Raw genomic sequence first — 27,370 nt, forward strand, 5'->3', positions numbered from 1 at the left:
GTAAAGTGGTAGGTTCAAATACTTAAAGAGGCGAAAACGCGGTGGGGAAGTTTTTAAGTGACGTTCTGCGGGAAGAGGAGAAAATAAGAGAGAGTTTGGACGCCCCGAAACCGATTGTTATGACGTGGAAGGACTGGGAAAATTTCAAAAAAGCAACTGATTGCCACATTTGCAACAAAGCTCTGATAAAAGACGAATTCATGGATTCTTTGCCCGTCTGGAACGTTGAAGAAGCTGGTGAAGGTGAAAAATGGTGTTATTGGGGGCAAGGCCACAAAAAATGTTTTTACGATGCACAGAAAGAGAAGGAGAATGGGGCGTTCAAAGGCTGAAAAGACTGGAAGACGAAAAAGACCAGTTGGAAGCAAAATCACAGAAAAACTGTAAGTACTGTGAAAAACCTTTACTTCAGAAAAACTTCAGAGACGCGGTAAAGGACCATTGCCACATAACTGGCAGGTTTCGCGGAGCCGCGCACAGCGAATGTAACAAGAAGTTGCGAATTAACCCCAGGACGGACCCAATACCAGTTGTATTCCACAACCTGAGGGGCTACGACGCACACCACTTGATGCAAGCGATGTCGAAGCTGGAGAAAGAGGTGAAATGCGTCGCCAACAACATGGAGAAATACATCGCATTTTCGGTCGGAGGCCTGCGTTTCATCGACAGCTTGAACTTTTTGCAAGGAAGCCTCGATTCACTTGTAAGTGCAAAACCGAAGGAGTCATTGAAAATAACATCAACGATTTCGAAAGGCAGCGACCTGCTTTACAAAAAAGGGATCTACCCTTACGAGTACATGGACTCATGGGAGAGATTCGGCGAGACGAGGCTTCCTGACAAAGAGAAGTTTTACAGCAAGCTGAACGACGAGCACATAACAGACGAAGAGTACGCGCACGCGCAGGCTGTCTGGGAGGCTTTTGAATGCAAAACTCTGGGAGATTACCACGATCTTAACGTGAAAACGGACGTCGCGCTGCTGGAGGATGTTTTTGAGAACTTCCGAAACCTATGCCTTGAGCAGTATGGGTTGGATCCGGCCCATTATTTCACGTCGCCAGGCCTCTCCTGGGACGCGCTCCTGAAAAAGATGGGGGTCGAGCTTGAGCTCTTCACAGACTACGAAATGCATCTCTTCGTGGAAAGGGGGATGCGGGGCGGAATCTCCATGGTAAGCAATAGGTACGCCAAAGCGAACAACCCGCAAGTACTGAGCTACGATCCCAGCAAGCCCAAAAAATACCTCATGTATCTCGACGAAAACAACCTTTACGGATGGGCAATGTGCAACGCCCTTCCGATAAGAGGTTTTAAGTGGGCACGCGTCATGCCCACAGAGGAGGAGATTCTTAGGATAAAAGAAAACGCAAAGATGGGGTGCATTCTCGAGGTCGATCTCGAATACCCGCCAGAACTTCACGAGGAGCACAACAGCTATCCCCTGGCGCCGGAGAAAAAGGCTGTAAAAACGGAGTGGATGTCGGACTACCAAAAGGGGTTGATGAAAGACCTGGATCTGAAACCTCCGGACAGCAAGAAGCTACTGCTAACGCTTCACGACAAAAACAACTACGTCGTGCATTACAGAAACTTGCAGTTTTATCTGAAGCAGGGCATGAAACTGAAGCGTGTGCACAGGGTGCTGGAGTTCGAACAAGAACGTTGGATGGAGCCTTACATCCGGATGAACACAGAGTTCAGGAAGAAAGCGAGCAGCGACTTCGAAAAGAACTTTTACAAGCTCGTGAACAACTCCGTTTTCGGCAAAACCATGGAAAACCTGCGTAACCGCGTTGACATAAAAATAGTGCGCAGCAATGAGACGGACAAAATAAGGAAATTGATCGCCAGCCCTTTGTACTCAAGGCATGTTTCATTTTCAAACGACATGGCGGGAATCGACATGCGAAAAAGCAAGCTGCTTCTCAACAAGCCGGTCTACACGGGGATTACGATCCTCGACAACAGCAAGATCCTGATGTACGACTTCTTTTACAACGAGCTTAAAAATCAGTACGGCTCGAAGTGTGAGCTTTTGTACACAGACACCGACAGCCTTCTGATTCTGATCGAAACAGAAGACGTCTACTAAGACATGAAAAACAACAAGGACCTTTACGACACGAGCGACTACCCGAAGGATCATCCACTTCACTCAAACGTCAACAAAAAGGTCTTAGGCAAAATGAAAGACGAATGTGCAGGAACCCCTATCGCAGAGTATGTTGGTCTGAGACCGAAAATGTACTCCATCTTGAAAGCGGACGAAAAAAATATCAAAAAAGCGAAGGGCGTGAAAAAGAGCGTTGTCAAGAAACAAATAACGCATGAACAGTACAAGGAAACGCTTTTCGGTGCGAAGCAGCAATGGCATGGAATGAACATTCTTCGAAGCGAGGGACACGAGATCTACGGCATGCATCTTAACAAAATTTCGCTTTCGCCATTTGATTCAAAGCGATGGATAGGTGACGATGGTATCCATACAAAAGCTTACGGGTACACCAACATGGATATATTGTCAACATTAACAGATGATGAACTTCGAGGGTTGGAAGCTGAAGTTTCAAAGTTGCTCTGAGGGTAATTGTGTGTTTGGAGGGACAACCAGCAGCTCTTCACGAACAAAGCCGCGCTTGGGGCCGTCGCGCAGATAGTAGAGAACGGGTTGATCCGGTTTGGAAAAAGATCTTTCAATGCCGAAAACTTTCAAAGACCAGATTGGATCCGTGGCTCTTTTCACGCCCCCTTCAAGCTCGCCGGGCTGGTAGAGATAACGAACTTGGACAAGAGAGGGGAGTATTTTTTCGTTTTTTTCCATCAGGCCTCGAATAAGGTGTCGACGGCCTCGCATAAACAGATTTTTCTTTGATGGCGACGGCGGGTTTCTTGCCGATAAGGCTTGTGACCTCGTTGTTCAGAGCCGAAACAACTTCTGGAAGTCTTTTCACCCAGGCAGTGGACCGCTTGCCCTCAGGGAGTCGCATTTCAACGGCGTACTGGTGGCCGAACAAGCGCTCCGCCAGGGTGCGGTTGAAACGTTCGACAATGGCCTGGTCACGGTGAATGTCAACGCGCCCGCGCCGGATGAAGGTTTTGTGGTTGTCCATCTCTTTTGTGACAGTGCCCATGAACTCGCGCCCAGGATCAACCTGCAGCATTTCAGGCTAGTTGAGAGGCCCGCGCTTGTAAATCTTCTGAAAGGCCTGGGAGACCTTATCAGAATTTTTCGAAGTCAGGGGTTCGGCCTCTTTGTAGCGGCTGGCCACGTCGACAACGGTCAGCACGTATTTGAAAACTTTGCGGCCACGAGGGAGCTTGTCGTGCGGCAGAAAAAGAAGGTCCGCCTGATGGACCTTGTTGGGTGTGGGAACGTCGAATTTCGGGCGAGGAATTCGCCTCGGCGCGGGGAAGAATATCTGCCAGAGCGCTTGCCTGTTCAGCCACTTTTTTGTGGTGTCTTCAGGTACCTTTGCTGCCTCGGCTAATTTTTTGATCGCGGCGATACCTTTCCAGTAGCCCCCGGGGCCGCAGTATATCTTTGCGAGTTTGGCGTCCATATAAGTAAGGCGTAAAAAAGTTTAAAGGAACCGGAAGGCTGCGTAGCCCAGAGCGAGAACGCCGGCGCCTACGAACATGAGTTCACCGTTTTTTTGCTGCTCGCTTGGCTGATAGAAATCTGAGAACTTGGGCTCCTTGGGGGGTACAATTCGTTCGTCAGGATGCGCCTGGTTGTAGAGTTTGAAGGCATAGTCCGTGTTGGTGAAGTTCTGCTTGGCCTGCTCCTTTTCTTGGGCGTTGGTCGCGATCCAGTCGAGAAGTTGTGTTCGGTCGCGCGTGTATTTAGCGTAAGCCGCTTGATAATCTTCGAGAGCTTTGTCGTGGCGCTTTTTTTCTTCAAGCGCAGCTTTGTCGCCCCCGCCGAGCGCCCTTGCCAGATAATTGCCTCCGATAAAAGCCGTGGCGTTCAACACAGCCCCGCCAATCATGATAGCGATGCTCGCCATGGTTATATATTATCGGAAGCTTTTCTCAAATCATAACTCATTCCTGTTTTCCTTGAATAGTACCAAGTTGTTCGCAATCCAGTTGAGAAGGCCTTCGGGTTCGTTCTTGAATTTTTCTTCGACGTTTTGATACGCCTCGGCGGCTCGCACTTGACAATCTTTCAAAAACTCCGCATCTTCTTTTTTATTCACGTTTGCCTCGATCCAGGCGTGGTTGAGAACTGTATTCTCGAAAAGCTCAAGAAACTTCTTGAGTGCTTCGTCGTAGCTCTTTTCGTTTTCTCTCGCGGATCTCGAAACAGCCTCGTGAACGTCGATACTTGCAATACTTGCCATGGCGCAATATAATAGACTTGTATTTCTTCAAACGCTGTCGGGGAGGATTTTCTGGTCCCCGAGGTACTTTTTGAGCGTAATGCTGCCCGCCATGACGGCAGTGAACTTAGCGTAATTCATCGGGCTGCTGCTGGGATCAGAAGTGAAATTCTCATTCAAAACCTTTTTTGCGGTCCAGCCGATGCCCGCGGCTAATTCCGTGAGAGTTGCGGCCTCAATGACGGTCTTGACAAGCTTGTTGTCGGACATGATAGTGGCTAATATAAGTAAAACAAAAGTTCAAAACAAATTTATCTGTCTTTGCCGCTTGCTCTTATTTGGCTGCCTTTCTGGGAATTCCAGGCAAAAACTTTGTTTTGGTGATTCCGCACACAGCACACTTCACTTTTAGCAGTCGCCGGTTGCTTTTTGTAGCAACAGTTTTTGCTGTTCCTCGGACGTTCGGCGTCACTCGCCCGTCTTTCACCCAGTAGACTTCCATCTGAGTATATTTTCAAAAAGCTTTTCTCCAGACTGTGTTAATTTAATCTGTCTTTCCCTCTCCTAATACTCTTCTTCTTATTCTTCTTATTTCTTCTTCTCCTACGCCCATTCTTATTAATTCTTGTTCCATTCCTTCTAGCATTCTTTTTGCAATTTCTCTTTTTCTTGTTCCATCTTCTTCTCCCCCATTATTGACAAAGACTTCCTCTTCTTCTCCGGCATTATTGTCAAAAAAGGCTTCATCTAAAGCTCTGAATGTTCCGCGAAAAGCCTTTATGCCAAGGTCGAGCAGCAAATACGTGACACCAAAAGTGGTGGTGAAAGTGATAATCTTCTGTGAAGTGTTAATTTCTGGCATCGTGGTACTTATTACACGCAAAAGTTCAAATCATTTTTTTTAATCCTTTCGTCCGTGTCGCACGAGAAGGTTCTGGCTCAACACGCGCGGGCTCAGGCGTGGGCTCAGGCGCGGACTCCGGCGTTTTTTTGTCGAATGCGGCATTGGCCATAGCCTTGAGCTCTTCCCGTTTGTAATAAATCCCGAGCAGTGAAACGCCTATGCCACCAATAGCAATCCATTGGTTGGCGCTGAGGCCGCTGTTCTTTGGACTTTCGCCTTCTGTAGTCGGGGCGGGCTCAGGGGGCTCTGTGGCGGCTCTCGCCTTATTTTCCCCGAGAGCCCTATAAGCCTCGGCATCTTTCTTCTGTTGTTCCCGCGCCTGCCGCGTTCTTTCAGAAACCATTTTGCAAGCAGCCACACGCTTAGGATTTTTCACGCGCTGCGTGGCTGGATTTGGGGTTGTCGCTTGCTGTGTGATATCGCCGGCAGGTGCTGCCTGGGTCTCGACCTGAGGTGCGCTCTCGGATTGTTCGGTTGACATTCTGAAGAGAACCGTATTCTAAGCAAATGAAAAAAGTTTAATTGTTTACAATTTGTCAGCAAGCCCTATTCTCATAAATTTTGAGATGGCCCACACTGTTTCTTACAACCTTTGAATGTAGGCTTCAATTTGTTTTTCGTATTCCTCTTTATTGTTTAGTTCATCCAATCTCAAAAGTGTTTCAATAATTTTCTCAATGTTTTTTTCGAGATTTTTCTCAGCTTCTCGTTTTTGATTTTTATTTCTCGAGATTTCGTAAAGAATTTGGTTTAAAAGTATTTTCTGAAAGTATGGCTCTGTTTTTAACAACGTTTTTGAATTGATAAACCCTTCTTTATGTTCATCAATTTTTGCACATATTTCTGCAATTCTTTTCTCTTGCTTTTCATTTTCTTTCAAATTATCTTCCAATATTGATATTTGTTCTGCGAGTAATGTACTCTCTCCCAACACGGCAGCCATGCTCGTAATACACAGCGGCGCCCAATGTCTTACAGTTGTTAACGAATGCTGGCCAGTTATTCTGAAGTTGCTGAGCCGGGTACTTCATCAACGTCCTCAAGCGGATAGCCGTGTTCATCACGAGAAGGGTGGCTCTGCTCCGGCAACTGTGGACTGAAATCAACATGTTTAGTGGTGATGAACACCGCGTTGGCCGCAACAAGAAACCGGCCGCACTTCAAAGCAAGGTTGCCGGCCAGATTGGAGAGCTCTCTATTCAAGATGTAGTCGTTTCTGAGCTCTTTCTGATAAGCGTCGGTGTCTTTGATTTTGACGGTCATTCCGACCACTTTGGTTGCAAGAAAAATAAAGCTGTCGATCAGGCTTTCCGTTGTCTTTGAGCCCACGTACGTCTCGTAGCGTTTGGTGTATTTCTCGACCTCTTTGTCGCTCAGGCGCTTTACCTGCTCGTGGGTTAGCTGCACTCCGATGGCCTCTTGGGCTTTGCCTGTGGACACCAGCACAGCCAGCCCGGGGGCGGTTGGAACAAGGCCACCTGCTGTACCACTCGACGGCTCGGGCTCGGTTTGAAGAAGGTTCATAACTTCTGCTGACGCGACATCTTCTCCAGCCATTGCTGTATACAACTTCATTTTTTTATTCAAATAACTTAACCCCGTATGGGTGGCGAAGCGAGAAAACGAGATAAGAGAACTTTCGCTCTTTCAGCTTTGAAACCGGACCTTTGTACTCATCCGGGGAGAGCTCGCCGGCGTAATTATCGAAGATGGCTTTCGTGGTCCTGGCCGAGGGGGTGTAAAAGAGGACGATCGCCGCCACGTTCTCCCGGAAGGAAGATGTTATGCCGGTCATCTTCTGTGTCAGCGCCCAAACGCTGATGCCCATATGTCGGGCAGAAAAGGCGAGATTCACCAGCTCGCCTGTGCGCCCTTTCACATCTTTGGAGGCCGCGCAGTCGTCGAGGATTATGAGCGTGTTGATGCCCTCGGAAAGCCATCTCATGAGCTTCAACCACTTTTCCACGTCGTGCTGCTCGCAGACTATCACATCCATTCTTGGATCGTTTTCGCTAAGCTGGTGGTAGGTCTTGTTGTGCGCGAACGTCGGGCAGATGAGAACGATGTAGTCCAACTTTCCGCGGAAAGGGCGGTAGAGCTGGTCCACCACGAACCTCGATTTGCCTGAATTAGTCCGCCCCACGATGAGAGCGTTGAAGGGTATCTTGCTCGGGTCCATGTTCATATTCCCTGTACAGATTCCAGCTGTCTGTCCATAATGTTGAACTGTGTGTCGGCGATGACGAATACGTGGCAGTTCGCGTTGCCTGAGCCTTCAGCTTTCCTCTCGATTTCCAGCTGGACACCGTCTGTACTTTTCACAATGCGCTTGCCACTTCCGTGCATTTCTTGGTCCGCCATGGTGCGCATATCAATCAGAAGCCCGAAATTATCTCCGGTGTAAAACTTTGTCGCATTCATGTGCTCGGTTTTATTTTTTCCTTCACAAAGAAGCGTTGGGCCTCTTCCCACATGTCCTTACCTTCGACGCCGTTGTTGTAAATCATGTTGGGCGAGCCGTTGATCGTGACGCTGACTTTCGTCAGATCCGGGAAGACGTATATATTTTTCTGAATCTCTTGCGCCATCGGCATACGGCTCTATGAAAAGTAGCAGGATGGCTTTTAGCGACCTCTTTTGGGCGTCGACTTTGATGTTCTTCCTCGTGTCGGTGTCTTTTTTGAAGATCTCCACTTTGGCACGCATCACGTGGTCACAGGCGAACTCTTTTCCGCTGGAGTAAACGCTATACGCCTCGTCTGCCAGAGTCTTGCTGCGGATCATTTCGTACTCGAGCTGGATGTTGGTTAGCTTGTATTTCAGCTCGGAGCCGCCCTTGACCACAAGTTCAGCTCCAGAAAGGGTTACTTCGAACGTGAGGTCGTTGTAAAAGGCCGGGGGGTAGAAAACGCCGTGATCGGTTAGGATCTGATGGTCTAGCCTGATCCGGTACTTGCTCCCGTACACCTCATTCAGCTTGTTTTCAACGTCGACGCCCGTGGTTTTCTCGTCTCCCGCGCCTGAGCGGATCTTGCATAAGTTCTCGCTCTGAATCCCTTCGAGAAGCCTGTTGTCTCGTTCTTCCTGCGAAAGGAAAAGGTCATCAAAGATTTTGTAAATGCCGTAGCCAACCGTGTCTTGCAGGGTAGTGCCTCCAAACTTTACGTGAAGCCTGTCACCGAGCGCTCGCGTGACGTTCTGGACAAGGAAGTTGTTGGCATGCCCTCCAGAAAGGTCGATGTTAAAGACAAGCGCTAGCGAGCCCGGCACCAGAACCTCGTTCACGTTCAGCTTGGGCACTGAAACATACAGCGTATCGCCGGGTTCGGCTTCAGTGCGGGAAAAGGTGATTCGCTTGACCGCGCGCTCGGCCTGCATGGCGCGTAATGTTTTTTTGCTGTACGTTGCGCGAAGGTTCTCTGGAACTGACATTGTATAATACGCCGGCGATTATTTTCTAATTTGAAAAATAATAGGCTTGCAATATATCGCTATGTCGGCGGAAGGCGGTGGCGAATTTGGCTACAAAGACCCGGACCTTGACAATCGGCTTGACCACGATTATTCTGATGACGGACAAGAGGTTAACAGAACCCAACCTTTTGACCCAGGCGCGGCATCAACTCCCTACCAACCTGGCGCCCCCTACCACGGGGGTGAACAAACGGAAATGCCTATAATGCGGCACGAGCAGTCCGGCCTGCCTGACACTTCTTATGCCGAGACATCATTTGGGGGAGAAGATATCCCTTTGCTTGAACCGGATCCGGAACGGGAATTTATCATAGACCGGTTAAAAAACCAATTTTCCAAATTTAAAGAGAGTAGTTTTGCAATTATGAAAGGCACCAAACCAAAAACCAAGGGTCAAATTATTGCAGTAGGTACGGGTGGAGGTGAGTACCCGATTATGAAAAAAGACGGGACAGACTTCATGAAAATTTTTTTAGAAAGGTTTAAAGACAAACTTGGGCCTAGAACTAAAGTTGTCATTGAAGAAGACCGGGATACTATCAGAGAAATGAAACAGACTGGCAGAAGCTGAAAACCAACTACAACAGGCGGAAACACTATCTTCGCGAAGAGAGGAAGAAAAGAAAGAAGTGGAAGCTCTGAGACGAAAAATCGAGCAAAAAGACGCTCAGATTGATGCCCTTAAGGATGAACAAGGTTCGAATTTTGAAAGTGAAGCAGAGCTGCGCAGGCTGAAACAACTGAAAAAGAACTATCAAACCGATCTTGAGAACAAGAAAAAAGCTTTGGACTCGCTCACAAAACAAGCAAAAAACAGAGAAAAGGAACAAGCCAAGGTTGACAGACTCAGGGCCAGCCTCGCAGCAAAAGAAAGTGAAACGAACGCCATGGAAGAAAGGTACAACCAAACAAAACCGTTGGACGCCCTGAAAGAGCAGGAAAGCGAGCTGCAGCGCCAAAACGAGGAAGACCAGGCGATCATCCAAGACGAGAATGCCTCGCCCTCCGAAAAAGAAGCCGCAGAAGGCAGAGTGGCGGAAAGAAACGAAGAGATCGCGGGTTTGCAAACTCATATCGCGGAAAGGGAAAGGGGGCGGCCTCTCTTGGAAAGGGTCAAAGGGATCTTCAAAAAATATGGCGTGACATTGACCGCTATTCTTATCGCCGCCGCGACCACAATCGGCGCTGTAATCGGGGTCCTCACCAGAGGTATGAAAGCCACCGGCAAAGCTTTGGGAAATGGCCTCAAAGATATTGCCGCGCCGCGAAACTTGGTTCTCTGCTGCCCGGGCTGATTTGCTCGATTGTGAGCTTCCTTTTCAAAGCCGCCGGCCAAGTCGTCGGGTTTCTGGCCGAGCACACCTGGCTGCTCATTCTTGCCGCGGTGGCCTTTTTGTTCGAACAATATTTTAAGAAGCAGCGTTAAGTTACCGCCAAGCCATGAACAGCAACGCCGACAATCCGACTACACCGACAATTACCGCCGTTTTGTTAATTTCGTGTTACGGTGTTTTATCTGGAGCCGTGGGCTCTATTTTTTGCGCCGTTGGCTGCGCTTGCTGAGTTTCGGACGAAGATGGTTTCCTTGATTCGGCTGTTGCGGCTTTGTGTATCGGATTGGACGGGTGGCTGTTGGGTGGGTTAATTTTTGACGGGCCGCCTGCCACGAGTTTGAGCCCAGCTTTTTTTGTCCCCGGGTTTACCTCGTTGTTGACCCCCAGTTTCATCCCGGAGACCGCCTGTTTCAGCTTGTTGTTGTAACCGATCGTGCTTGCGGTGTTTATTATCATTTGCGCGGGCATGAGCCAGGCCATGGGGGCAACAGCGAGATTGAGCCTCACCTTCGCTTGATCCACCGCGAGCTGGTACCTTTGCGCGCTCGCGGCCAAGTTGGGCTGTCTGATCGCGTCTTCCATCAGCACCAGGAACTCGCTTTGGGCTTCTTTCGCCCTGCCACCAGAACCAAGAATGCTGCTGCGGACGTTCACCTGCGCGCCCAGGACGCTGTAAACGAAAGCCTCGATTGACTGGTTGATTCTCGACAAGCCCGCCTGCGTTAAACCGTTCGCGGTGTTGGGTGCAAACCAGTCGAACTGCCGATCTCCAAAAATATCGGACCGTATAAACTCGATAAGGTCCCCTTTAATCAGTTTTCCACCATCGTCGCTAAACTTGTTCCACCCAGGATACTTATAATCTGTTTTTGTTGGCGATTCCCCCTAAGGCTTAACATACAACACCCCCAAACCACTATTTGCACCCGAAGTAAACCTAAAGTCGCTTGAGGGGTCTATGCCGAACTCGCCGCATATCCTTTTGTATGAAGCGACGTCATAATAATTATTCAATTGGTCGACGTCGGGTCTCCGGGCAAAGCGCTTATGCTCTGAACACCTCCTAGCTGGAACAAAATTCGCCTGACCGTGAAATCTGCGGGGGGAGATTCATCCCGCTGTCAAAGATTTCACGAGAAACTCCGCACCCCTGTGTCGCGCAGAAAACCGCGAAGTTGAACTGTTGCGGCCAATATTTCATGTCAGGCCCTCCTAACCAGTGTTTGATTCGGTTCCAGACGTGTGTTTGAGTTTGGTGTCTTGAAATATTTCTCTGAATTTCGTTGTGAAATATTGGTCAGGCGTGACGTATATTTGGATTTCGGCGTCGAATATTTTCTTCAAGCTTGACGCTTTGCCGTCGAAAGGTACCGCAGGGATTTGCAGGGAAACTTTTGAATCAAGTGGCGACAGTTGATACGGAAAACCCCCGCTGTCTCCCAAACCTAGCGCTTCTTTCATTTCGGCGCTTCAATATTTTCTGTCTGAGCCGAAGACGCTTTGAAACGAGTCTTCGCTTTCTTTGAAAAACACCTCCGCGGTCACGTTATTTTTCTCGTCGTTATTTTTTTCCTTGCGAAACGAACCGGCTTTTGTCCGCTTTGGGGTAGCGGTTTAAAAAGTTTGTCCACGCCTTTTTCTTCGCCGCCTCCGCTTTTTTTAACGCAGGACCATTCCACAAATTCGCCATATTATTTGAACACAATTTTATTTGTTGAATATAAAATGGTTGTTCTCACTATTGTCACGCAACATAACGGAGAGACTATCAATTTTGAAAAGCCGATACCGAAAGTGCATTTCATGAAACTCATTTCTTGCAGTTTGTACAACAGCTGGTACAACTTGACAAGAGAAGGTTCGGCCACCTTGGGGGATAAAGTCAAATCAGAAGGAAAAATAAAGATGGGGCATCATAGTTTAGAAAGATTGGCAAAAGAAATAGACGGTCTGTTCGAAAAATATCAATATAAAGAGCTGAAAACAGCAATAAACCAACCTCCTGGCCAACTTGTAATCAGAAATTATGGGTCTGGGGCGAAACCCATTGAATTTGATCGCGATTTGGCAAATACTATTGGTATTGGGCGAAAGTTTCCGGCTAATAGCTTCGCTTTCGTACAAAAGATTGGCTCTCCTGCAACATATTTCATTCATTGCGACTTGATCGACAAACCAAAGAATCTGTTCAATGGCAAAAGGTCAGATGTCTTGGCCTCGTTTGATGTGAAAGGCAACCCTTTTGAAAAGGTAAGCTACCAGGGTTCTCCGCAACAGGTTTTGCGAGACTGCTTTACAGGCCAGTTCATAAATAGCATCACCACTAGCGTCAAAGATGAAAATGGTGAACTCTTTGATTTCAAGGGCCTGCCGCTTCTTTTTGAATTAGAGTTAAATTAAATTTCTATATATACGCAATGTCTTCGGCGAATCTGTTGCCTCCAAGCGCTCCGCCTGACGAGCGTCTATATCCAGTGGTGGTGGAGCCTTCTCAAAATTTCCGCTTGCAGAAGGTCAACGAGATTTCCAACACTTTGGCCGGTGAGGTTCACCAATATCGCCTCGTTGCTAAAAAATACAAACGCGCGAGGAAGTTCGTTAATTGGGGTGCTGCCGGCTCTAGTGTTCTCTCGGCAGCGTTTTCCAGCGCGAGTTTTGGCTCCGCTCTGTCTGTGGTTGGCCTGCCGGCAGCCATTCCTCTTGGCGGCGCTGGTGGATGCTTCGCTCTTGTTTCGTCGGGGCTGATAATCGCCAGCAAAAAACTCGATTCGAAAATAAAGAAACATCAAGAGATTACCACGCTCGCCGTTGCCAAGCGGGATACCGTCAACAGACTGCTCTCCAACGCTTTGAACAACAACGAGGTGTCTTCGCATGAGTTTGACACCATCCTTTCAGAGTTTCAGCAGGACAACTTTCGGAAAGATCAGGTCCGAGCAAGGATGCTTCGCCAACCGTCGAAGAGAGGGCTTACCGAGGTTGATGTCAATAAAATGGAGAAAGACATCCGCGGCAGAGTTGAAGCGGAAATGATAAAAAAAATCACGAAGCCCCCCGCTTCGAACTAAGTTTTAGAAACAGACGGTTTTGTTTGCATGTTATAAAAACATGATTGCCTGCTTCCACTTGGTTGCGTTTCTTGTGAGTGAATATTTCGCCCCTGAGTGGCAAAAAGAGTCTCGTGATATTACTCGCGAGGCGGATGCTGAAGTTTTTCGCTAAAGCAATCTGCCGTCGGAAAGGAACGACTCGTGATAATCATAACCATACCAGGAACATGGTTTTAAAAAACCCTTGTACTCAGGGGTGGCTTCAATGAGAGGTATTACCTCGCAGCTCAGCTCCATTTCATGAACAGTTCCCTCATCTAAACAGTGGAAACATTTCCCCTCGAAAGGACAGTCGGGATATTCGAAGCATATTATCATTGGGGAAATCTGCTGCTTGAGTTCACAGAATGGCAGTTTTAAAATGTTCCCGTGTACCTCGCCCCACCCCATTTCCTTTTTTTCCTTGAATTTTTTCGCAATGAACTCCTTGAGAATCATCTCACGAAGCTCTGGAGGGAGGTTTTGAATGGCCTCTGAAAGTGGAACATCGGACGAATATCTTGCGGCAGCCATGTCGGCGTATACACTATTCATACACTTGTTCAATACGAAAATATTTCTGGCGCACTTTTGAATATAATCAGTGCGGGCATTTCTTCAAGAAAAAAAATTTGTGTGGCGATTGATTACAGGCGTTACAGCTTCGCTGCGCCGCTCGCGCGATTTTATTGTCATACTGTTTGCGTGACACACACATAGAAGATGAGGGTTCTGGTCGCAGCACAACAAGGAAGCAAACAGGCAAAAAACGCTCCCACCCTCAACTTCCCTCGCAAGCACCGGGAAGTTGAGGGTGGGAGCGTTTTTTGCCTGTTTGCTTCCTTGTTGTATACTGCTGCGCCAGAACCCTCATCTTCTATGTGTGTGTATTGGCTGTTGAAAAACTCTATATTGAAGTGGACGAATAGAATATTTGTTGATCTTCTTCACATGAAGAAGGCCTATAAAGATCTAGACAGAAGAGTATTTGAAATATTAAAACAGGTCGCCTCAAACACGCTGGCGCTATTTTTTTTTTTTTTTTTTTTTAATCCGTCAAATCTACGTACCTTATCAATTCGCTTGAAGCAACCGTATCCACGCAAAGAAGCCCAAACCTTTGGCTCGTAAAGTTTTACAAACTTATCACACCTCATAAACGATGTTGTCAACGTCATGTCACCGACCAATCAAACACAAGCTTGGAACTACCAAGGGAAGTTCCAATTACTTGAAGGTAACCTATTGAATTGAAATTTGAGGGAAATTAATTACTGATTTGCATCGTGATCCGAATCCAAAATCCCATCCTTTGTGTTGAGTCGTGGAGAAGTGTAAGATCTCTGAGAAACGTAATGAATAATATAAGTTGTATATGTTATTGCAGAGTATTTCAGAAGTTATTGAATGATCCTGAACTCTCCTACAATTTCAAAAACAAAACGCTGACCGTTTTTTGCAATGTTTGTATGTAAAAACTAAGCACGATTGATAACAAACCTAAGATGTGGTTACTAGTTTGATTTAAATCTACCAAGCCAATTAGAGATTATGATTGATTGATTGACTGATTATGTCCCTGAAACAGGCAGATCTTATATTACGACGATAAGACTTCGCTTATACTACATGAAATTATGTAATTAAAAAAACTCTGTCAACACGAAGCCATTATTGTTTTTGTTTTTTTTATTTTTTTGGTGGAGAGCAAGTGAAGGCGAAGTGCACTGCCAACACGTGCAAACCGAGGAGAGGGACGCCCACATCACTAGAAGTTGCCCCAAAACGAAACCATGTGTTAAGGCCGTGGAGTTTTTGTCAGGCGAGATTAGCCTTATAACCTTTCCTTGTGGGATATTTTTAAGTCATTTGTTGTAATTCGGCACCTCTTAGAAACAGATGTAAAAGCTATCGAGCCTAGAGTAATTTTGTTGATTCCACTATAGACCAACCTATATCCCTCCAGGCGATATTTCGAATAGCTGTAGCTACTTTTAATCAAGGACCAAGAACATTCAACGTTGCTGAAATACTTTTAGTTTCCACTGTCTGCACTGTTAGATCATGAATTTATCTTTTTTTCTCTGGGCTACAGGATAAACTTACTGATTTTTACCAGCCATGTGAAAAGCAGTTTAGTCGTGAAATTATAGTAACCGCATTTCGGGGGCCATGTTGCGAGTTTCTCTTAGAATGATAGTAATAATAATACTAACTTTATTCAGTTGATAAAAAATTCAAAAGCCACAATTGATAAATACGGAAGCCCCAAAGGGACATCCACTTCTTAAAAATGGTATCTTTTTTTTGTAAATGGGAGTTTGGTTTTCGAAAATGAGAGTTTGTTTTTCGAAAATGGGAGTTAGTTTTACGAAAATGGGGGTTTGATTTTCGAAAATGGGAGTTTGGTTTTCGAAAATGGGAGTTTGTTTTTCGAAAATGGGAGTTTGTTTTACGAAAAAGGAAGTTTGTTTTTCGAAAATGGGAGTTCGTTTTTTCGAAAATGGGAGTTTGCTTTACGAAAATGGGAGTTTGTTTTACGGAAATGGGAGTTTGTTTTACGAAAATGGGAGTTTGGTTTACGACAATGTGAGTTTGTTTTTTCGAAAATGGGAGTTTGTTTTACGAAAATGAGAATGATGATAAAAATGATTGACAGGCCAAACACGACTCCTATTGGTCAAGATAGAGCTAGCCAATGGCGTAATGTACTTTTCGATCCTGATTTGTTTGCGCGTGAATAGCTACATTTGAATCATGTGGTGCCAGAACGATCAAAGGAGGATTAGACATAAACATCGAGCTTGAGAAACATAAGCTCGATCAGATAGCTGCAAAAAACATTAAAATGTCTCAAGATAAACGTATAGCTTTCTAGAAGTAAAGCTACAGCGTCTCCGAAGAAAAACGTACGAGGGCAAATATGATATCCGTGACAACAATCTCTACTGACTACTGTACTTGCAAACAGTTTTAATCACAGCCAGGCCAGGCGTCACAATATAGAATGCAAGTAAGCAACATGTTCACGGTAAATTTCGTATTTTGGTCCTTAAAAGCAAATACTTGGAGATTTAACAACATAGCTTGCAATATAAATAAGCCAAAACAATGTATAAACACATGGCAAATTACAGAGGTGTCAAACTCGACGAAGTGACATGCAGATAACAGCGGAAATCATGCCGACCTATGACCTATAAAAATTTGCCATAGCACGATCTAACGGCTCAACTCTACTTAAATAATAATAATAATAATAATAATAATAATAATAATAATAATAATAATAATATTTAGTGAGGGAATCCAACTCGCCAAAGGCGGTTTTCAGTGGAGCCCTCCTAAACAAAAATCACCTAAAAATGACATAAATAAGAATTACTCCTTATAACACAGCATGAAGTGCCCTTCATAAACACGAGGGAAGCGACCAAAACAAAGCCGGGTCGAGTGGCCGAACAGAGAACGGCAAATGTACAAGTATCACGAACCGTAGAAGTCGTGAAGGCCAGTCAACCCTATTTTACACTGAAATGTCGTCAAAGACACACAAAACAACGAGGTCGAGCTTCAAACAAATAAGGATTGAAAACTTTACATTACGCCATTGTCTAGCTCTATCTTGACCAATAGGAGTGGTGTTTGGCCTGTCAATCATTTTCATCATCAAAAAAACCCTCCCATTTTCGAGAAAACAAACTCCCATTTTCGAAAAACAAACTCCCATTTTCGCAAAACAAACTCCCATTTTCGCAAAACAAACCCCCATTTTCGCAAAACAAACTCCCATTTTCGTAAAACAAACTCCCATTTTCGTAGAACAAACTCCCATTTTTAAAAAAAACTAACGCCCATTTTCGTAAAACAAAACTCTCATTTCCGAAAAACAAACTCCCATTTTTAAAAAAACAAACTCCCATTTTCCTAAAACAAACTCCCATTTTCGAAAAAACAAACTCCCATTTTCGAAAAACAAACTCCCATTTTCGAAAAAGCAAATTCTTAATCTCGAAAAACGAACTCCTATTTTTCATAAGTGGATGTCCCTTTGGGGCTTCCGTAGATAAAAGATGAAATAATTAAAAGTTTAGAAAAGGTTACATAATAAGAGATGGAGAGGCGAACTTGTGGCTAGGTTATGTGTAACCCATATATAAGCAAGATGTTTAGCTGGCCGATTGACTTTCTCCTCTTAGACGATAGAGCGGTTTTCAACTGAGTGTCGTGAAATTTGGCATGATCGACTTTGTCAAACGCCTTACTCATATCGAGATAAATAACGTCCGTCTGCCTCCCAGCGTCGAGCTGCGCCCCTATGCAGTCAAGAACGCTGGTTAGTTGAGTAACGCAGGACCAGCCAGCTAAGAAGCCATGTTGGAAGAGGCTTATCTTGTTATTTGCCCAAAGTGCAATACCGCTAAGACCTTAACGCACCCACCGCATTGCTGCTTTTAAGCTCCCTATACTAGATTTAGATTTATATATATTGTATAATTTTGTCTCTTAATTATATCTAAGGGGGCCGCTGTAGTTGGCTAAGCTGTAGCGACTCCCCTGGCCATTTTGTTTTGCTTTGCTGTTTGTTTTGTTGTTGTTGTTTTTTTTTTGCTTCCTCTTCTTTTTCTTTTTCGTTATATGTAATAGAAGGCCGAAGCTTAATAAATAAATAAATAAATAAATAAATAAATAAATAAACCAAAACCAAAACCAGTTACTTACCAATTAGACTACTCAGCTCATCTAAAACCGTAGTCAAACTAAAACCAAAACCAAACCCAAAGTAATTGTCTGATTACATCCGACACTCAATTGAAAACCGCTCTACAACGTAATAAACCGCACACACGATTGCACTTGCCAAAAATAGTTGGTTGACATCCCAAGAGCTGACCATTTTAAAAAGCACTTAGACACGTGTTGCCTTTTCACGGGAATCGAGGCAAAGACATTACAAAAATGCCAGAAGTACTTGGTGTGTTCACTGGTTGTATTCAAGGTTACTCGATAAACTTTCTAGTGTGACTCTTTCTTAATAGAAAGGTTAACGCTGACGAAATGAAGGACATAAATTATATAAGTTATTGTAGAGTATTACATAAGTTATCGAATACAATAATTTATGAGAAAGGATGTATCTCTGCTCCATTTTCAACTCTTCGTGTAACAAGAAAACACTCTTACTAGACTGATTGATAAAAAAGTCAGGATGTGATGCCCAGTTTAACTGAAATCTTTTAAACCAAATTAGATTGGTTGAATGGCTGATCGCGTCGGAGACACAGGCAGATATTATAGATAACCGTGAAAATGACCGCGCTTTTGATGTCATATTGCAACTCCTTATTAACCGAAGCAATGAAGGTTAACCCTAATGCTAACGGAATTGAAAATCAAGATAACAATATCTTTACTTGATGATATGATTAATTCTATAATTCCATACGAAAAAGTCCCTCTTTAAAATAATTCTATCATTACATTTGTTAGTCGATACCCCAAGGTGATTTTCATGCGAACAGCGAAAACATGTGGCTTCGGCTAGACATCAAAGGGTTGCTGTTTGTTACAATGGGTTTTTTGTTACTTTAAGGTTCCTGGCTTATAATTGGTTCAATTTTGGGTGTGGCATTCAGGTTTAAAGCAGCATTCTCAGCGCTAGCGTCCCATTCACCCTGGTGGTTTGGAAGAGAGCAGATCGAGAACAAAACGAGCTGTATTAGGCTAAAGTCTTACTTGCGTCTACCATCATGGTAACTGTTACACGAGAAAAGGTTTCTTTACTGCTTATTCTGAATTAGTGGCTGGTCTCAGGTGTTTCCCAATTTCTTTCCGCAGAGTGTGATAAAACCAGAAATGAAGATCAAGCTGCGTATGGAAGGAGGTGTAAACGGGCACAAGTTCATGATTACAGAGGAAGAAAGAGGCCAGCCTTTCAAATAAGTAAACGTTTACAAATCTTTGATCATTGTAGTCACCTATCTCTTCAGCACACTAGTGTGACGCTTTGAGGTGATCCGGATCCGGATCAGTGAACAAAGATCACTCGGATGATGGTGCATCAAAGGAACCGACGAATCCACTCTGGTCACGGATTTATCGATTCTTTTGATGTACCATGATCCGAGTGATCCTGATCCAGATCATCCCAAAGGGACGCACCCTTCATGTTTGCAAAGGGCTCAAGTTAAAAATAAATTCTGCATTGCATATGAATGAGTACGTTTCCTTACGTCTTTGGTTTCTTGTTTGTGTTTTAGGGGAAAACAGACTATGGACCTGACAGTCATAAACGGCGGACCTCTGCCTTTCGCTTTCGATATATATATATATATATATATATATATATATATATATATATATTAATTTATTTATTTTTATAATTACATTACATTCATTAAGTTACACCTACATTGTATATTACACTACCACACACTTCTACACTACATAATTTACTTAATTACTTTACATACTACTTTTACATCCACATTGTATACTACACTACTTCACACTACTTATACTTAACACCCGAAACGGAAATAAATCAATAAGGTTTACAACGCTTACAACACTACATAAGTTTTCTAACAATACAGAAAAAAGTGTCTATACAATAAATATTCAATAACAAATATACAAATAAGTGTTTCTAATTAATGAGAGGCTTCCACTTTCCTTCGTGGATGTTAATTCGGTTGTTCATTATGGCTATAGATCGTTCAATGGATTCTATGTGATCTAATTTTATTATGAGATGACGCAATGATGGCAAAATATTCTTCAGACGACTGTGGTAAATAACTAGCTTTCCAGCGATGATAATATGATTTAAAAGCAACCAATGAGACCTTTTTAGCGTCAATCCAAAAATTATGTCACAGTCGTTTAGAGAATCGATAGCAATGTGCAAGGATTTAAGCCAAAGAACAGTAAACATCCAGAATGCTACAATGAAATCACACCTACAAAAAAGATGCTCGAGAGATTCATCTGACATTTTGCAAAAAGTGCAGAGGGGTGAATCAATCATTTTCAATTTGTATAAGGATTTGCTGGTATAAATTATTCGATTTAGTAATTTATACTGAAAACCTCTTGTCTTAGTGTCAAGCGTGACAACATGAGGAATTTGATAGATCACTTCCCAATTAAGATCACCATTATTCTGAAACAAGGTTCTAAATTTATGCCGTGCTGAAGGATAGACCTGAATAATTTCTATAAGTTTCCAATACAATTTCGAGTGATTGAATCAAGAGGAAGAGTAATATCTTTTAAGTAAAGAGTATAGCTGAGCATGATATTCCGAGAGTCAGCTGAAGTGTTAGCTGAAGTGTCAGCTGAAGTGTCAGCTGAAGTGTCAGCTGAAGTGTCAGCTGAAGTGTCGTCTTTGGAGTTGATGAGCTTTTTCCATTTGAGTGGAATGGAATTGAAGAGACCAAACAGTAACAAATAATCATTAAAATTTAGCCTTTCTGCCTTGAAAAAGGTCCAAGGTTTAAGGCTACCAGTATTTGTTAAGATATTAGCAAGAGATATGAGACCTGTTGAGAAGAGCGTCTTGTTGAAAATAGGTTTACCACCGATGCGGAGGAATTGGTTATTCCATAATAGTTGATTTAAGGCTTGTTCACGGGACAAAATGGGTTTTACGGATAGATTGCACCTGACTTAGGGAATGTTTCGAAGTCTGGTGCAAGCTTTCGATATCTTGACAACAGTATTCGATTACGGCAACAGGGTATTCGCCAAATACCCAAAAGACATCCCAGACTATTTCAAGCAGTCGTTTCCTGATGGGTATTCCTGGGAACGAACAATGAGTTATGAAAACGGGGGCATTTGCATCGCCACAAATGACATAACGTAAGTAAGATGTAAATCTGATGCCTTTCGCGAAGAAGATTTATAGGTACTTTTTAGTTCCATTCAAGTCAATTAAATATGTGCGCCTTTTTAATCTCTTTATGCCCCTTCTTTTTCTCTCGGTACAGTTTTAACTTTCTTATTCTTTTCTTGCTATATAACGTGTGAACCACAAGATTTCATTGTCAGGTTTAATCGAACGGCGAGTCTGTAGCGAAGAATGAGTAACCATGAAATTAAAATAACAATAGCTTTGGTGTTTTCGGGTTACATAATTTTAGTAGAATTCAATGTAATTTATCTTCTCGGCTCAAAGTATTATCTTTGTTTGAATGTATTAAGTGATTCTGGTGACTGCATCTGATTTGTGTCAGAGTTTTAAATCTTCTCGGTCTGTTTACGCGTACCACGTGAATAATCAACTCGATTCGGGGCACTTCGCGCTTGTGTATATAGTTTACTGATCTGAATGAATAGCCACCACAAAAAAATCAAAACGTGATACTTTCGTCGGAGAATTGCCATGCAAATAGTTATCCCAAGTCAGAGTATTCTAAAATTCTATCTACAAATCTTCGGAGCGATTGCAGTTTATTTAGTTTAGCTTTGCATTCCCTGTGGAATGAGTACGCTACATCAGCTGGTACTTGCAAGCTCGTGTGAACAGTCTTCCAGAGTTTAGAATCTGGAGAAGTTTGGACGATGAACGTGCAATAATACATCTAAACAACTCATATGTTTAAGGTCGCCAAGAAAAGATCATTTCATTGACATACTACGGAAATTCATTACTACTCTTCAATATATAGTCCTTTTCCTCCTCAGTTCAAAACTGACGTCACCAGCCCTAGTCTCCGTTGGCCTCGGTCGTGTGCTAAATAATCCCGACTTAACAATTCATGAAAAATAGCGGTTTTAACCAACAACACAACTGGTTGCGGTATTTTGCTCCACAAAATGCATATAGTTAATACCGATAATAATATATTTTGGGGTTACATGCACTTAAAGGCATTTTGTCAAAATGTTTCTGTCTGTGTATAATAAAAGGGAAAAATCGCCACTGGTTTCATCTGGTGTCATGTATTAAATTATATTACCATCTATGCCTGTAAATGACAAAGTGTTCCTTTTATCTTTGCATGATAACGCTGACTAAGTTTTATTTCGTTTTTATCAGAATGAGGAAAAACGTCGACAACTGTTTTCTCTATGAAATTCGATTTGATGGGGTGAACTTTCCTGCCAATAGTCCAGTTATGCAAAAGAAGACCGTGAAATGGGAGTCATCCACTGAGAAAAAGTATGTGCGTGATGGAGTGCTCTGTTGCTGGAAGGAGGTGGCCATTACCGATGTGACTTTAAAACTACTTACAAGTGAGTTCTTCGTTTTTATTATGCGTTTAGGATATTGATGACTCGCAGTAAGGAGACATGAATAGGTTCATCGAAACATGATTAAGTTTTAGTGGTCACTGTTACAGTGGAATCAGTGACCTTAGCTCCGACTGTCTAGATATTCCCCATGTGGATATTGGTGTTGAACACGACTCGGAAACTATCTGAACCCCAAAGGCACGATCCAGTTATTTACCCAGCGAACAACCTTACCTGGGAGGGAATATATTTCTTTTTTACCAGGATAGTGAATTTAGTTCGGAAGCTGGTAGCGATAAGTGCTAGCAGGTTTCACTTTTAAAACAGTGTTGTATTTGTTACATGCTGATGCACCCGACCCCGTTTCGCTAATTCGAGTTTGTTTGCTCCTTTGCATGCAGAGCTAAGAAGGTTGTCCAGTTACACAGAGTATCATTTTGTGGATCACCGAATTGAGATAACAAGCCATAACAAAAATTACAACAAAGTTAAGCTGTATGAGCATGCAGAGGCTCATTCTGGGTTGCCAAGGCAGGCCAAGTAAAGGCTTGACGAAAAGTCAAGACGACAACAAGCAGAAGAAAAGTTGTTTTATTTTATTTTATTACTTTTTTTTAATTTAAAGCCATTTACTCACTCAATGTTTTGTTTTTGGTGTTTGAAAAGCACTAGCTTTACAGTCAAATTTAGTTACAGATAGTTTCCATATTTCAGGGCATTACAGTTGTAGTCAAATATATACAAGTACGAAAGTAAATTTATAGTGATAATAAGCTTGTTGTCAAACCAGGTTAATTTTGTCGGGTGTTCTTATCATAGAGTACTGGTTTTTGAAAGATTTTAAATTGTTTCCTTTCCCTTCTTCTAACCTTTTCTTTGCTTTAAACGGTAAAATACGACAAGAATGGTTCAAGATTTAAAAAGTGTTTATGAATTTGCATGATTCTCTACGTGATCTGTAATTACTGATAATGGATTTGACGAATTTTGCCCCGTCCATTTTGGGCCATCATGGCTAGGTTCTGAAACCTATACTTACGAGTATGCTTTGGTTGATTTTCCAACTTCCAGTAAATGCATTACTTGCGGAACTCCAGAAAATAAAGTTCTGAGGTGTCCTTTAGATATATCAATCCAGTTTTAGTTCAGGATATTTGTCTCAATTTGGGTGCTACCTCCAGCTTGTTTACAGTATCATAGAACAGTTGAGAATTGAGTCGTGATCTGCTTATTTGATCAAACTTAGGTTTCTCTTCGGTAAATAGTTTTCTATTATATGCTTACCAATGAAAGCTGTATTGAAGGATTTTAAGTATAAGTTTAACATGAGAGAAAAATATAGGTAGTGACAAAAATAACGTGACGAACATATCCTAGTAATCTTTTGAGCCGTTAGTTGTTAAGGAAAAATATTATGTGAATGTGCTTTTAAATTAAGTGGTCGAAAATACGTATAATCAGCAATTGTGAGAAGAGCATTTTGAAAAGAAGAGATAAGGTCAGTGAATAACAGAGAAGAACTTTGTGAGAAGTGTAATCCAGAGAAGAAGGAAAAGGTCTGGAATCGAAATATTAAATATATATCTTGCAATTGAACTTGTTTTGGATGTTTTACGACTAGGGGTACCTCGTTTGCTGGGCTAGTTTCCCCAAAAAGCGCTCTACACGGGCGGCATCCTTTAACATGAGAATAAAACTGTCGTCGTCGTAGCCAAGTTTTGTATATTTTTTAGATCATAGAGTACTGGCTTGTGAGGATTGCGGTAAATGTAATTAATAATTCAACTGTTTTCGTCCCCATGCTTTTCACTTTCGTTTTTCTTTAAAACCGTAAAGTGCATCATGACGGGTGGAAGTTTTAAAACGGTACTAAGTCACTCGATCAATCAGCCAGTCACTCACCCCGGTCTTCTTTTCTTTAAAGTTCACTTAACCTATAGATTCTTATTTGGGCCTAATGAAATCAATTGTTTTATTCGAAGCATTTCGAAGAAAATTACGTTTAATAGAATTTTCCCCTTCGAAAGTCTTATTCAGGTTGTTGAAAGACCGAGTAGTATGACTGCGTTAAACCATCAGAAGAACCATTGACCTGTACCGTCGAAATTATTTTCTTCTCTTTTTTTTTCTTTTTGTCGGGACCATCGGAGCATGAAAGGGGGAGATTTTCAGATATCCCATGACGCTTTACGGCTTTTTATTCACTTCATGCCCCACGCTTTCGAGTTTTCGACGGTTTCGACTGTGAATTTTATTTGGCGTTTCTCTGCGACGGAGCTTACTTCAGGTAAGTTTAAAAGATCGCCTTTGTTTTTTTATACTTCCATGACACAAAGAAATGTTTCACTGCTCAATAGATTTCATATTCTCTCTGTTTAGGACCTCTCTTTGTTTCACTGTTTTGCATTGCAAATGAAGGAATGGTTGACTGCTCTTAAACAATCGGGTGAGTGTGACTTTTTCAGTTGAGTTTGCATTGAAAAGATTATTCATGTAGGCAGAGAAGAGATATGTGATATTAGTTGACCTCTCTGACCTCTTTTGACTTCGCGATTTCGACAGGTTTGTCCGTTACGAAATTCGGTATTTTTCAACCGTTTCTCCGCCAAAAATGCAAAGCGAAGGTGTCAAATTCTGTAATACGAATGCCAATTTCACCGTGTGCTCGCTTATTTATATTTATTGACCCTGTTAAAAGCGCTTTTAATATTTCATATGTGTTCACGTTAATTCCCTTTGTATATTTAAATGTCTGTGAATCATTCTTTTAGATGAATATTGTTTTTATACACCATGGATGGATCGCAGAAGCGATCGCACGTGGCGACTGGCAACACTCCACACAAATCAGCCGACAAAAAATCTCGCGAAGAGATCATTGAAAGTAGTCACTCACCCGCCAGGCGTACACTTGGCTTTGGAGAAAGGGCAAGTCCTTCACGAAAGGTATAAATCATTTTTCTCTGTTATAAGCTTAACGTGGGCTTGTATGTAGTTCCAGCTAAGTTTCCGCTAACTGAAATAAGACTTTTCAAATGTCTTTGTAATTTTTGTTTTTCCTATATCAGGCATCAAGTCGCCTCCTTCAAAGAGCTAGGTTGGTAAGATCGCCAAAAAGTCCGAAACAGTTACCATCAACCTCGAGGATATCTTTCTCATGGCAAAAAAAGGAGCAGGTCGCCTTGGTTCAGTTTGTTGCTCTCCTTGATGAGTCAAAAAAAGATGGCTCTGAATGGCCCACATTCGGCAATCGCCATGAATACTGGAATAAAGCTGCCGCTTTCGTTCAAGAAACTATAAGAACTGAGTTTCGAAGATCTTGTGAGTCAAATATTAATTATTTATTACTTATTTATTTATTTATTTATTTATTATATCTGAGACAACATTATGATTTAGCTGTTTTTTTTTCCAAATTTGTTAGTAATGTTTTGCAACTTTTTTGTAAATTTGTTTTCCTTAATTTCCTTATCAAGGGTTTTCCTTTGCCAAATATTTTAGTTGTGCATACCTGCATCTTTATTAGTTCTTGAATTATTGTGTTATCCATGTGACAAAAAAAAAAACCCAAAAATATTACAATGTTTCATTCTTAATAATATTTTACCTGTGTGAACCTTAATTGCCCAGAATTTTTTTTCTGTATTATTATAGTAGAAGCGACACTCTTTTGCACAGTACTTGTTTTAGTTCCATATCGGACATACCAAGATGCGTTTTAAGCCCATAAAACTACGCCATTTTTGCCGTTTTCATAGGGGCTTGAAAAGGCAATTCTTCGACGGTCGACGGAATCCTTCCAAATGCCTGAAAAATTTAAAACTTCCTATTGTTAGATAGAAGAAAGGTAAAGCTCTTATGCTAAGTTTACCCCGTGTTCTAGTTTTGTAAAGTGTTTCAATGCGAATACCGAGAACTTCGTCAACTTTCCAGATACTTTTTGTATATTTAATGAGGCAAAAAGCTGTATTTTCGTTTTTTGCGAATTTCTCGAATACTTTAAATTCTAAGAAAATCGGAATAACATTTTCGAAAGTAGCTGCTTAAAAGAGTTCTTTACGCAAAGTTTCAGGATTTTCGATTTTTCGAACCTGGCCAGCCATTCTCGATATTTCCGGTCAGCGACTCTTAAAGATGTATGCTTGACCTCATGGGATCAGGGAGGGGGGGTATTGGAATTTAGTGTCACTGACATTTAACATTGTTGAAACGGAAAAATAAATTTGACTATACCTGAGAAAAAACCACGACATGTCCAAATTACTGAATCGCCGTTAAAACTACTCTCTTGGGGTGCCTGCCTGTAACAAAACGTTTATCAATTAAGGGATTGCTTAGGGAAAACATATTTTGTTTAAGGTTCTTAACCAGTCGTAACTTATGTTATGGCATAAGTTTGCGTCCTAAGCAAAAACACGAATTTGTGTTAGTGTCGGTCGGCAAGAAAGTTCCCCAAAGCGCGTTATGTGTATGGGTCTATTCTTTAAGTGACACGATTTACAAGGGACTATTAAAAGGGACGCTATTCGCAAGGCAGGAGAAGCATTTTTGATCTCCAAGGGCAAGCCCCTTAAACTTTCTGGGTTAAACTTGCGTGACGAAATTTAATCAATTAATTTTTTTTATGTATTCGCTTTAGTACACGTTTCCTTTTTCTCTATTTTTGTCAGCCAGTCATGTCACATATTTCCTTAAGTATCATTTAAAATTTCGTAACCGTCTTATCCATATCTACTTATCTTCAATGTAACCCCTGAAGAAGGTTAGTCCTTTCTCACCGAAATATTGGTCATTAAATTTACCCTTTTCAGCTGTCCGGTCAGCCCTTCAATAGGCCTTATGCGCGATTGCGTAACATGCTCAAAATTCACCACCAAGCCTCGTTTGCGTGACATTTTCTCAAACCTCCTTTACCTTCGTGTTGTTTTCACGTGGGCATTCTTTTCATTATCGCTGCTTTGGGAATTAATTCATGATAAAATTTGAAATTTTAACACT

At 42.6% G+C, this 27,370-nt stretch overlaps 1 protein-coding gene, 1 long non-coding RNA gene and 1 pseudogene across 2 annotated transcripts; all 3 read left to right on the plus strand.

The window, feature by feature from the left end:
* Positions 1-247: 247 nt before the first annotated feature.
* On the plus strand, positions 248-2,098 carry LOC145494737 (uncharacterized). The gene is made up of 2 exons (XM_081474311.1): positions 248-964; positions 1,004-2,098. Exons 1-2 carry the CDS (start codon positions 251-253, stop codon positions 2,096-2,098), a joined length of 1,809 nt encoding a protein of 602 aa, XP_081330437.1. The 5' UTR covers positions 248-250.
* Positions 2,099-11,945: 9,847 nt separating this feature from the next.
* LOC145495702 (GFP-like fluorescent chromoprotein cFP484) lies at positions 11,946-22,916 on the plus strand (annotated as a pseudogene).
* A 1,079-nt stretch (positions 22,917-23,995) lies between these two features.
* Positions 23,996-25,690, plus strand: LOC145494845 (uncharacterized). Its single transcript, XR_014050307.1, has 4 exons — positions 23,996-24,659; positions 24,752-24,818; positions 25,144-25,318; positions 25,441-25,690. It is a non-coding gene; the product is annotated as an uncharacterized LOC145494845 (long non-coding RNA).
* The last annotated feature ends 1,680 nt before the right edge of the window (positions 25,691-27,370 follow it).

Source organism: Orbicella franksi, chromosome 8 (assembly GCF_964199315.1).
Source record: "Orbicella franksi chromosome 8, jaOrbFran1.1, whole genome shotgun sequence".
Lineage (NCBI taxonomy): Eukaryota > Metazoa > Cnidaria > Anthozoa > Scleractinia > Merulinidae > Orbicella > Orbicella franksi.